At 41.4% G+C, this 13,246-nt stretch overlaps 1 protein-coding gene across 1 annotated transcript in view; it reads right to left on the minus strand.

Annotated features, from left to right (window-relative positions):
* Positions 1 to 13,246, minus strand: part of G9a (histone-lysine N-methyltransferase G9a) — a 159,225-nt gene that overhangs the window by 104,772 nt on the left and 41,207 nt on the right. Inside the window, exons 6-10 of the mRNA XM_075670611.1 lie at positions 12,087 to 12,256; positions 10,671 to 10,765; positions 7,995 to 8,180; positions 5,172 to 5,260; positions 3,151 to 3,273 (exon numbers count right to left, since the gene is read on the minus strand). Coding sequence (XP_075526726.1) covers positions 3,151 to 3,273; positions 5,172 to 5,260; positions 7,995 to 8,180; positions 10,671 to 10,765; positions 12,087 to 12,256 — 663 coding nt within the window. The remainder of the gene's footprint in view (positions 1 to 3,150; positions 3,274 to 5,171; positions 5,261 to 7,994; positions 8,181 to 10,670; positions 10,766 to 12,086; positions 12,257 to 13,246) is intronic.

The raw sequence follows: 13,246 nt of genomic DNA on the forward strand, positions 1-13,246 counted from the left end.
CAGTCAAACTGTCTTTTATGCTCCCGTCATTTCCAGGCCAATCCAAGCCAAGGCCTGTAAATAGAGCTTATCTGGACAGGGTGTGGCAATTCCAACAACCCTTTATGCATGAAGCCTTACGGCACAAGTTGAAGGTATTATGAACCTTTTTAAAATTCTGGGGTTTCACATGCTAAAACCATGGTCTGATTATGAGGCACGCCGTAGTGGAGGACTCCGGATTAAGTTTGACCATCTAGGGATCTTTAACGTGAACCGAATGCCCAACACTATGGGCATTTTTGCTTTTCGCCGTCATTGGAATGGGGCCGCTACAGCCAGGATTTGATTCCGCGACTTCATGCTTAGCAGGGCAACGCCATAGCCACTAAGCCACCACAGGGGGTTGTGTATCTTATAAGATGACCACAGACCACCACAGGGGACACTGGGGAACTTGAAAATTCGTGTACTAAAGACTTATATGTGCCACCATGGATTGAGGGAGATCACTAGACTCTGCTGTTCCACTCATTGCCTTGACAGCAGCATAACTTGCAAATGTGAACTTTCTTTACATTGTAATACAGTAGAACCTGTTGATATGTTCTTCAAGAGACTGCAGGAAAAAAGAATGTAACAGCCAGGAAAATGTAAGAGTGAGGAAGGCCCCAAACGGCCATTACAAAGTCAGAACAGCTCTGTGCGCATGTATAATTAGGGACATATACTATGTTTTGCAACAATGAACCCATCCAACAAATAATGTGCTTCACCGCATAACCCGATTGCATTGCGGCGAAGCTGACTTTAAAATGCCCGCAATATTTTTAATTGTGCCGTGACACACTTTGACACACCTATCGAGACTGACGACCACACAATTCCGGCATTTCGCACTTCCGAATTTGCCTCTGCACAGCTCAATTTACGTGACTGCTGCATTCACATACAATGTAAGATGCGGGAACATTACAGAATGGTGATGTATGAAATGGGAACATAATACATAGGAGTTAATGGGATATAGGTCAGGACCAAGCGCAGCAGCAAGCAAACGTATCAACGAGGTTCCACTGTACATACAAAAAAAAAATCGACCAACATATATAATGAAAAATTCTTAAAAACAAGAAGCACAGCACACTTCTTAGTCACGGCTAACTCATGTACACCAATTTGTGATCGCATGGGGCAACTCTGCTAGCAAAGTTTCCCAGTATAGTGTCTCAGCAACCAGATCCCTGCGAGTTTCTCAGCCAATTTAAAGTTATGCTGCCTTATTTAACTGCTACCATCCTGCTCAATCCTACCAATGTAAATAGCATTTTCATTTCCACCATAATCTCATGACACAGTTTGGTCAGTTGTAGTTACCTTAATTTAACATTTTCTGCTGCCCACAATATATATAATTACTAACCAGCATGCAAATTCAGCTTGCAGACAGGACCCATGACGTGGTAGGTGAGGCTCGTCACTTCTTTTGACCCTTTCAGGGTCAATAACTTAAATAATATACAGCGCCGCGAACAAGTCCAAAATGGTCAATGCCGTATATTTATGCTGCAGCGCCATCTGTATGTTTAAAAAGCGCGCCAATTTCGTAATTTCTTTCCTGGCATGTGCTGGCACTATGTGGGAATACAGGGAATTTTTTTCTCGTGCCTCCCTCTCTCGGTTTTCGTAGCATGGTTTGCTTTAGAGCTAGTTTGCTCTGGTGCGTCTATATACTACTGACCGCGCATTGGCACGCGCACAGACAGGCAGCAGTTTGGGTTTTGTTCCACGGGCTGTTTCAGCTTCTTACGCTTGCAAAATTGATGGCTACCTCGTTACTAATCGCTCAAAGAGCGAGCACTTGTTTCTCGCTGGTTAAGTGCTCACAGGGTGTGCATAGGAAGGATGGCGCCGTGCACGCATTTCCGCTGCTTTTTTTTCTCACGAAAACTAATGGCCTCTGGTTGGCGATAAGGTGAAGCTTAGCGAAAGTTTGTCACACGTTTTGCTTTTTTGACGGGCACACAACCACACAGTTTTCTTCAGTGCATGCACCTACGCAGTTCGATTATGCTGTGGGTTAGCACATATTAGTGTAAGAGCAGGAACATTTGAGTCTTGCGTAATATTCTTGCATGAGCATATTCAAAGCCTTGAACTAAAACAATGCATCAAATTTTTCAGTCTTATAAGTTTATTTCTGTTCTTATTGTTATTATTCATGAATGAAGAGTACATATATACCAACGCAAAATATTTTTTTCTCACTTTACGGTCACCCTAGAAAAATTACAGTAAATTTTTTTCAAAACAGGTTCCCCAGATGAATTGGGATCAGCAATAAAAAAAAAATCGACCCTGGGCAGTAGCATATGGCGAAACAAATCGACCCTGAAAGGGTTGAGCAAGGAGACTAGGTGCTCTAAGAATAAGGGCATGCAGGCTTCAACGAATTCCTTTCGTAATTACCTTAGTAAGCTGCCTGCTCTTTTTTCAAATCTCTCCTAATTATTGTGGCTTGTGACAATCGTTTAGAGTGACAAGTCAAGAAAGTGGGGAAGCCTCCTCCTAAAAAAGCCTGATACGACTATCCTTTATCCCTCTGCACTTCAAGAAACAGTACTATTTCCCTTATAGATAGCACACCAGCACAAAGAGGTGCCCTGCTTGTTCTGAAGCAATGACTACGTTGCGGTCCTATATGAAATGCACAAACAGTCAAAATTGCCAGGCGTACCAACAAAGAAGGCAGCTCACGGAACAGACAGGTCGTTTTTAAAAAAAAATTAGGAGAAGGATCTCATTGACATCACATGCAGAGTACTTCATTTCCCCCTCCCACCCCCACCTTCTGTGTGGGTGCTCACCAGCATCGATTTGAACCAATAAAGGCTGAATAGCCCAGTTGGTCCCTTCACAGACATGGGCATCCTACCCAATTTTTTATGCTTAAAAGCCTACCACAGCAATGTGAGTGATTTCTTGACGTGAAAGCGCCTGAACAAAGCGAAAGTGGAGATGTGAATAAAAAGGATAAGGTGACCAAGACACAATGATTCACTGGTGGATGTACTACACATGTACTACACATTACTAAGGGGCACGTGCCGCTGCATTCTTAACCTACCAATGACTATGAAGGCGGCCGCATAGCTGTGCGCTCAGGATTACCTTGGCATGAGCATTAGCACCTGCTTTCAGTAAGTACTGCACAACAGCACAGGCTCCAGCATCCACTGCCCTCATCAGAGGTGTGTACAGTTGATCATCACTCTGGTTAACCGAAAGGCCCACCTGCACCAAAGCATAAGGCCCGTTTTGGCATTCACAACAATACATATTCGTGCATGAGCAATGTTATTTGTGTAAAGCAACAGTGGAGCCACTAAGAGGCCTATGGTACCCACTTTCAGACATAGTGGTGCCACTAGCGGTCGGCTCCTAATACTAATGCCCTGCCAGAAGCAGCAAACCAGCCTCCAGCTGATGATGAATGGCTGTCACTAGTTAGACTGTGTTGTTCAACAGTTTGAGCAGCAGTTTCCCAAGAGCCAAAATTCCACCAATGAAAATTAAGTTACGGGGTATACGTGCCAAAACCACGATGATCAATGATTGTGAGGCACGCCATAGTGGGGGACTCCAGAATAATTTCAACCATCTGGGGTTCTTGTAATGTGCACTTAAATCAAAGTACTCAGGTGTTTTCGCATTTCAGCCCCAACGGAAATGCAGAGACAAATGCAAGAAAGCAAAGTGCAGACATGTAACTCCCACTTATACTCCTTTCAACAAACTAGCGTACACAACAACACCAGTTTTTGTTTTCTTTTTTCCTTATCCACTTTCCATGCAAGTTGGAGTAAGATTTCATGCACGCCTTTGCAGATAATGAGAATGGTTAGGGCTAGTTGGTAATGCATAACATATTTTTACTGCAGAATGTAACGAACAACAAAACAGTTTGAAAGAGGGTAACGATTATCCCTCATCTGCACAGCACGTCCAGTTATCGTAAATAGATTGGCAGGAATGCTGGCTTGGAAGTCGTCATGTCTGACTCAGATAAAGGCCAAACTTTGCAAGATTATGTCATTGATAGTGTAGCAGAAGGGAGTCTGCAACGCAAAGCATAAGAACAGGTTCGTTTTCTGCATCAAAGGCATAGTGTATTGAAATTCCACTGTTATGTGGTAGAGTCATCTTGCCTCTCAGTGGTTGTGCTCTGTGAAAGAGGTCGCTACACACGGAAGAGTTTAGAGGATGTAGCAATGCTGAGTGACGATTATCAGTGCACAGCTGCCTACATCAGTTTCCTTACTCAAGAAAGAATTTTACCTCTGGATGGTAGGCAGTGATAGCTGATTGCGTTTTGTCATTGAACATGTGCTCCCACTTGATGTGACTGGTTTGGTCGCAGTCTAGTATTTTCCTGTTCATAAACTCTTTTTCTGTTATTTCTTGTTCATGTGTGTACAAATTTAAAGTTTCTGGCATTAAAGTAGTGCACTGTAAGTAGCGCTTGTGCCTGTCCTTTTGCATCTTGTTATCTGTCTTATCCTGCACTGAAAATGTCTTATGGCATTCTTCAGCTTAATTTACACTGTAAAAAAAAGTGCAAATTAAAACTCTCTTCATTAACTTTTCTATTGCATAACACCAGTAGAACTGTTACCTACCCTTTTCAAGTATAATACCACTAATGACCCATTTTCGCCCCCCCCCCCCCCCAATGCAAGCGTCGCAGAAATTGGATTGAACTGCAATGAACAAGAGGTAAGGATTATAAAGAAAATGAGGCACTGATAAAGTAATGAGGAAACGCGACAAGCACTAACATTCAATAAAAAGATAAATATTACTAATTTCCTCATAATAAAAAAATCAATTAGTATAACACATATACTAAGAAAAAGCCCTCTCATTAATAAATCAAACATTTGACATAGCAGAACCACAGCAAAGTGCAACTAGAATTTAGGAACAATGATGTGGCTAGTACTAAATGAGCTTATAAATCCTAAATTTATCAGATACAAAGAGGCAGTCTAAGAATACACAGAGAAACCAAATATGTGCTCAAAGTATTTCCAAAAAGCAACATTACAGTGCCTGGACAGCACACATGACAAAGACATCCCACAATTACTTATTACAATTATTATCAACAAAAGAAACAAAGCAGTTCAAACCTGAAGGAGCATGTGAACCAGAATTAGATGTCCTCCTTGGGCTGCTGCATGCAAGGCTCCATAGTCTGCTGGGCCAATATCTCGACCAGCTGTCAGTGCAATGCATACTGTGTACTTACTGATAAAAACATACATACGTTTTCAGTAACAATATGCAAGGTTTAACAAACTTTAAGTAAGAAAACACAGTGGCTGATAACAAGGCACACAGGGACAAGATAGAAAGTAGAATTTCTTCTAAATATGGGATTGGGATTATATTTCTTGTAGCACACTAAAATAGTGTACTAGCCATAAAGCAATTACACTATATGTTATAAAATCTCATTAGAATATAGTGGAACCTCAATTTTATCAAGTTGTACTTAGGGGGTCCTGCAACACTTTTTATTAATCATTCAAAGCATTTCAAATTAAAGGACACAATTTTAGAAATATTTTGCAGCAAGCAGAATTTCAATGCACTCACTAGAAGCGGAGTTCACGGCATTAAAAAATCACCCTTTATTCCCTCCATGGTGCTACCGCTCCCTTTTCAACGTCTTGCACTACGAAGGCTACGGCATAGCGGGGCAGAGCCTACAATGCTCCATCCACTGAACATCACGGTGGTGCGCAGTTTAAATTTGGTTTTAGATATTCACGAAGACGACACTACTTCTGGTTTTGGCACCTACAACATGCTACACTCAGAGACTGCCCCCTAACCAAGCTTGCTGAAGCTGCTCTTCTTGCGGTAACTGGTGCAGTGGATTTTTAGCACTCTCGCTGTTATTGCATCCAACAACCACACATAGCAATATCGCCGTTTTTCGTTTGATTTGCATTCGCATTTTGCGTTCGTGCATCTCCCACCCACAGCTGTAAAACCGACAAACGCCACAATCACACTGCGTGGATACTTAGGTTCAAGTGAGTCTATGTGTGCAGAATTTTTACACAAAAAGCAAAACACACTGGAATGTATAGACGCACATTGTAATGGCGGTCAGCAAAACTTTAGCAACACTACGACTTTGTGCTATGGAGGAGCCAGCACAACTCGAGCAGATGACGGCTGCCCAATACCAGAATTACAAAACTGGATTGTGTGGATGCTCTGAACACAATCGTATTTCGTAATATTTTAGTATGTCAAGTATCATCAATATTGTTACCGATGCATTCACATTTGTGGCTATTGTTGAAGTTAATAATGCTTGTGACTTTTTCACATGTCTAGCCAATAGTTGTATGAGGGCACCATGGCGTCATCATGTGCAGTTTAGATAGCGGGGGAGTTGACAAAGCCGTAGGAAAGCATGACCAATCTTTGCAGTGATATTCCATGCAGTGTGTTCCCCAGTGCATGGAAGTAACATGTGGCTCGCATGTTCAAGGGAGCATTCTCTAGCATCTAGTATGATTCATGTACCATTCTCAAAGAGCATTGCAAGGCCCCTTTAAAGCCAAAAATTTAGGTAAATTGAAAATTTTGTTGAACTGACATTCCCCTTTTTACCAGCGTAAATATTTTCATATCTTCCCATTTGGCTTGCATGCTGGGATTTGACATTTCTGATTAAGATTTCAATAGACATACAAGCAATAATTACAATCAAAATATTCAGACTGAGTTTGAGTAAGCACATCAACTGGAGAAGATTTTTCTCATGTTGAACATGTAAATGTCTCGTTCAACAAAGTTGAGGCTTACACATCAACAATATCCCAAATGCATCCAACCTGTGCATTTCTGAACATAATCCTACTAACACTTGCGCAGCAGTATGCATTTACCTTGTTTAGGCACACAACAACGGTCTGTTATAACCAAGTCAAAGCACACACGTAGAATTCTCAGCTAAGCTAGGAGCCATGTAAACGCATCCAAATCCGCAAATTTCTACAGATTTGCATCACAGTACCATGATACTCAAAATAAGATACGTTAATTTGCTCGACATATAGTGTGCGGTAATGTAGTGGCAAAATATAATCCCTCTACATTTGTTACATTAACCTAAACCCACATGCTTTCATAAATGAATTCGCCATCTTTCAAAAATTTGCCTCTACATCACTTCTACTGAACTTCAATTCACTGTACTCCAACTACAGAAAACAGGCAGCTTTAAAAGTCATTCTGTGGTGCAAACTGCCCTCCAAAGTAAGAAAAAACAATGTCGTGTCATATAAAATTTCCGTCTTAAACAACAGTGCTAGCCTTTGCGCAAGTAAGCAACACATATCAACAGTGTCACATGTAGCTCTTTGAAAATAACCTAGAATATAGTTTAGTTTTATGTACAATGAAATTGCATACAGCTGGGATAGATTCTGACTTGGCAAAACACATCACTAGGACCATCAGCAGAGCAAAACAAAAGTTTATGAAATGAACATTATTTTACCTTGTCATCATTACCAGGTCCTGACGGCATCAGCAGAAGCTACAACTAAAAAATACGGATAAAACTAATTCATACTTAAATTACTCTTGTTGCTGCCATTTGCATCATTTCAAATTCCTTCATAATGGAAGCCAGCTTAGATTGCCCCCATCTATAAACACGATGACAGAAGTTCGCCACTCAATTACCAGCTGATGTCAGTACAAGCATACCATTGAAAATTATGGAACATAAAATGTTTGCAAATGTTATCAGTCACATTATAAAATACACTTTTCTCTTTCACAACACGAGTTCCAGATAGAATTATCGTCGGACAATGCATCTAACACAAACAATTTGCCTTGAAAGACTGTATAGTTTTAATGCATATGGATTAGCCGGAAAAATGTTCTAGTCTTTGAACAACAGTAATGAAAATGTGGCTCACAAAGGCAGTGAACAACCCTATCAACATCGCCTTGACGGCAGGCAGCCAGTAAAACAGATGTGCCCGCAGCGCCTTGTGGAACTGGACGACCACTAGTGGACGAAGCAGCCTGCCGCAGATGCCGCACCAACTGGTCTAATTCCTTGCGTCCAGGTGATAGTGGAGGCTGGTCAACAGTGGCTGCACCTATGAAAAAGATTACTCATTTCTTTCTTATACTGCTTATATATATGCAATATACAAATATTCCAAATAAGGTCCAACAACTCAGCTCAAAAGTAAAACCTCATTAGAATAAAATAAGTTACAACAAACTTGCAAGAAGCGAAGCACAGTAAAACCTCGTGAATTCAACCCTCATTAAGTAATTCAGAAAATCAGATAATTCGGACTCGTCCTCTGGTCCCGGCATGCGTATGCATTATTTAGCAGCACCAAACTCTCGTTAATTTTAATGTATTTGGTCACACAACGGTTATTTCAGACGACCCTTGGAGCGTGACAAGCACGGAGCGCCACAAATGTGAGAAGCAAATGAGCAGAAGCGGCACTAGCATTCAACAACAATGAAGTGGCAGAGTTCGCATTACCATGGTCATCAGCGGAAACCATATATGTAGTAGTACAAGGAACAACAAGAGCCCCGGAACTCATCGTGCCTATTCTAGCCTTCATTCTAGCAATTAACACCACGTGGAATAGACGATGGGTAAAGTCAAAACAAAATACACAATACTGATGGGCGACTTCAATGCCAAGGTAGGCAAGAAGCAGGCTGGAGACAAGGCAGTGGGGCAATATGGCGTAGACACTAGGAATAGCAGGGGAGAGTTATTAGTAGAGTTGTTGAAGGATGGTGGGCAGATTGTTCTAGAGAAACTGGCCACCCTGTATACGCAATGCCTCATGACTTCGAGCGTACCGAAATCTTGGAAAAACGCTAACATAATCCTAATCCATAAGAAAGGGGACGCCAAAGACTTGAAAAATTATAGACCGATCAGCTTACTGTCCGTTGCCTACAAAGTATTTACTAAGGTAATTGCAAATAGAATCAGGAACACCTTAGACTCCCGTCAACCAAAGGACCAGGCAGGATTCCGAAAAAGCTACTCAACAATAGACCATATCCACACTATCAATCAGGTGATAGAAAAATGTGCGGAATATAACCAACCTTTATATATAGCTTTCATTGATTACGAGAAAGCGTTTGATTCAGTCAAAACCTCAGCAGTCATGGAAGCATTGGGGAATCAGGGTGTAGACAAGCCGTACGCAAAAATACTGAAAGATATCTATAGCGGCTCCACAGCCACCGTAGTCCTCCATAAAGAAAGCAACAAAATCCCAATAAAGAAAGGCGTCAGGCAGGGAGATACAATCTCTCCAATGCTATTCACAGCGTGTTTACAGGAGTTATTCAGAGACCTGGATTGGGAAGAATTGGGGATAAGAGTTAATGGAGAATAGCTTAGTAACTTGCGATTCACTGATGATATTGCCTTGCTTAGTAACTCAGGGGACCAACTGCAATGCATGCTCACTGACCTGGAGAGGCAAAGCCGGAGGGTGGGTCTAAAAATTAATCCGCAGAAAACTAAAGTAATGTTTAACAGTCTCGGAAGATAACAGCAGTTTACAATAGCTAGTGAGGCACTGGAAGTGGTAAGGGAATACATCTATTTAGGGCAGGTAGTGACCGCGGATCCGGATCATGAGACTGAAATAATCAGAAGAATAAGAATGGGCGGGGGTGCGTTTGGCAGGCATTCTAAGATCATGAACAGCAGGTTGCCATTATCCCTCAGGAGAAAAGTTTATAACAGCTGTATCTTACCAGTACCCACGTACGGGGCAGAAACCTGGAGGCTTACGAAAAGGGTTATACTTAAATAGAGGACGACGCAACGAGCTATGGAAAGAAGAATGATAGGTGTAACGTAAAGGGATAAGAAAAGAGCAGATTGGGTGAGGGAACAAACGCGAGTTACTGATATCTTAGTTGAAATCAAGAAAAAGAAATGGGCATGGGCAGGACACATAATGAGGATGGAAGATAACCGATGGTTATTAAGAGTTATGGAATGGATTCCAAGGGAAGGGAAGCGTAGCAGACGGCGGCAGAAAGTTACGTGGGCGGATGAGATTAAGAAGTTTGCAGGGACAACATGGCCACAATAAGTACATGACCGGGGTAGTTGGAAAAGTATGGGAGAGGCCTTTGCCCTGCGGTGGGCATAACCAGGATGATGATGATGATTATGATTATGATGATTATGATGATTATGATGATGATGACACCCTATCAGCCACATGCCTTTAAAACTATGTGATCGCCATCCATCATCGCATCAATACCGACTGCGGCAAATAGTAGTTTCGTTTTGATTCAGCGTGTGTTGGTCGCATTCCTTCACAACTGCAGTTACCATCCGTGATTGCATCGATATATTGTGACCACGGTTTCAAATGTGTTTAAAGTCTGGAACAATAACCTCCTCCTGAACTGTTAACACTACATCCATGGTAACAATGATGATGTAACAGTGTTTAGTGGCGCAAGGGCGCTGCACTGAAGAGTGTCAATGAGTTGTCGATGACCAATGAATTGCAATGTGCAGATGTAGCATGGCTGTAAAGAGGCCTAAACTCATGGTAACAAATGGGACTCACACTCCTGTGTCTCCTTCTTCAATTTTCCTTGGTCTCCTTTTTCATTACTCGATGCTGGAGGCTTTGGCTTTGGGAGTGACATACGTGCACGAGGACTGCAATACGGTGGAAACATCAGACTAGAAGGTGATATCCGCGCACTCAATTTTCAGGTTATATAAGACATAACACTGCAAAATATGTCCATTCAAAGTGAACAAATGCAAAGTGAACAAAAGTGAACAAACATTGTTGGAAGTTAGCTCTATGTGTGTCCCTGTGTGTCTTTTGTCCAGTCTAACCGCGCTACCGTACACCCTTTCAACTACGGTATGGCCCTAGAATTTTAAAGGGGCCACCCTGGGACACAGGTTGAGCATGGCAGTTATTTGTTCTTAGCATAGTATGGACGTTGACAGTGTCCAACTGCCATGACAGCAACAACATCGGAGTATTCAATATATTAATCTGCTCTACAATGCATATTCTTTGCCAACTGCAGCAATATGTGGTGGTTATATTATTTATTGAAATTCTGGGGTTTTACGTGCCAAAACCACGATATGAATATGAGGCATGCTGTAATGGGAGACTCCGGATTAATTTTGACGCCGTAGGGCTCTCTAATGCACACCCAATGCACAGCGCGCAGGCGTTTTTGAATTTCACCCCCATAGAAGTGTGACCGCAGCAGCCAGGATTTTATCCAGACCAAAACCACCAGGCCACCAAGGCAGTGTCAGGGGTCAGAAGGTTACGCTTCCCTTGTGCGTTCAACATTATATCCCTTGCCTGTCATTGATACATGCAACAAAGAGCTAGGGCGCTGTTCCCATAAGTTGTTTCAACAAATGGGTAAAGCCTCGGCAGCTGCTCATTTCTTTAACTTGATGCAAAATTAATGTTTACTTGCTGAGCCATGTGAGAATCAACAACAATGGCAACTCTGTACTATCAGCTAAACATCTGAAGAATAGGATATGTCTGCATGTAAGTGGATCTCCAAATGTCATTTAAGTCACGGTTACGATTTGGCACGTAGGATAAAATAGAATATATAGGATAAAACAGCAGCGACAGAAATGCAGAAATTTTTAAATTGTGCACAACCTTTAACACAAGTGTGATTTCAAGATGCAAGTTATGCAAATATTAAAACTTCGGAAACACTTTTACTTTATGGACATTCAACCAGAGACTTTACAATGTCTTGCACTTTGCACTACACATTTTCAGAACCCCCCAACCCTTCTCTTCTTCTTTTTTCCCTCATTTTATCAGCCAGAATTAAACCTTCACAAAACTGCAAGGTGCCCTTGGCAGAATTATTGCTGTCATTATCAAAAGGTACATTTACTTATCTATACATTTACAACTGACAGAAAAGAAAAGGAATTTATTTTTTAAGAGCCTGCTACACAAGAGAAAAATACTAACCCTGGTGCAGAGCAATGCTGGGATGTCTGGAAAAGGGGACAGCCAAGGGCTTCAAGGCGCACAGGCTGAAATCCATCGCAACCACAATGGGGGCAGCTTTCCTTTGCGTGACCATTCTGCTGGCACTGGCTATGCCACAGGTGCCCTTCGCTGCACATCACAAAATGACCCTGCAAGACAACACCACACACAGTAAATGCACCCTTCAAGCATACTAGGCCATGATAATTTACAACAGTGGCTCTCAAATTACCATACAACATGCCCTTTTAGGGTCAATAAGGTCATTTCTAGGCATCTTGAAATAGTTCCCTCCTCAGTGAATTATCCTTCCTATTATAACTAAATTTTCAGGTATCCATCAAGACATATGAACTAATTCATGCCTTTCTGCCAATCTTCATTTCAAAAGAGGCTGCTGAAGAAATCAGTTGAAAAGAGCAATGAAAGGGCCTGATTGGTGGCAGTTCATACTTTCATGTACTGCATAGTATGAAAGGACTGGGTCAGAAAAGAATGGGCAGACGAATGGTGCACAAAGTGCAACTAACTTTTTAGTGTTATATCACGTATATATGTGTATAGGGCAAGGATCCAATTGAAATAGAAGTAAAAAAAAAGAACAAGAAAAAAATTTTTGAACACACAACGATCGCTGATGCTCACATGAGCCATTCCAACAGATTATAGGTATTACGGGGCATTATGCATGAAATAAATTTCTGCTTGTTTGCTGTACAGCTAACGTTTTCTTTCTCGAAAAAAAAAAAAGTTTTTCATTGCTATTTCAATCTGATCCTTACCCTAATATACATATATATACAGGGTGTCCCAGCTAACTTTAGCCAGAGTTTAAAAGTATGCGAATGCCATGTAGCTGGACAGAACAAAGGTAATGTTGTTTGTCGTCGCTTGGAGCTAGACAAATAATTTTTTTCATTCTGCCTAGTTAGATAATTAGTCTTAATTAATTATTCAAATCCTCATGTATTATAATTAGATGAGAAGTGTCAATGAGAAAATTGTAGAGGGACATGAAAAATTCCTGATATAGCTTTCTGTTCCTAAATACGTGCTGCATAAAAGTGTTTTTTCGAGCATGAAAGAAGCCCGTGAATACAAAATTGCCGTGTAACTGGCCGCTGGAGGCACTTTGAGTG

This window comes from Dermacentor variabilis, chromosome 1 (genome assembly GCF_050947875.1).
Source record: "Dermacentor variabilis isolate Ectoservices chromosome 1, ASM5094787v1, whole genome shotgun sequence".
NCBI classification, from domain to species: domain Eukaryota; kingdom Metazoa; phylum Arthropoda; class Arachnida; order Ixodida; family Ixodidae; genus Dermacentor; species Dermacentor variabilis.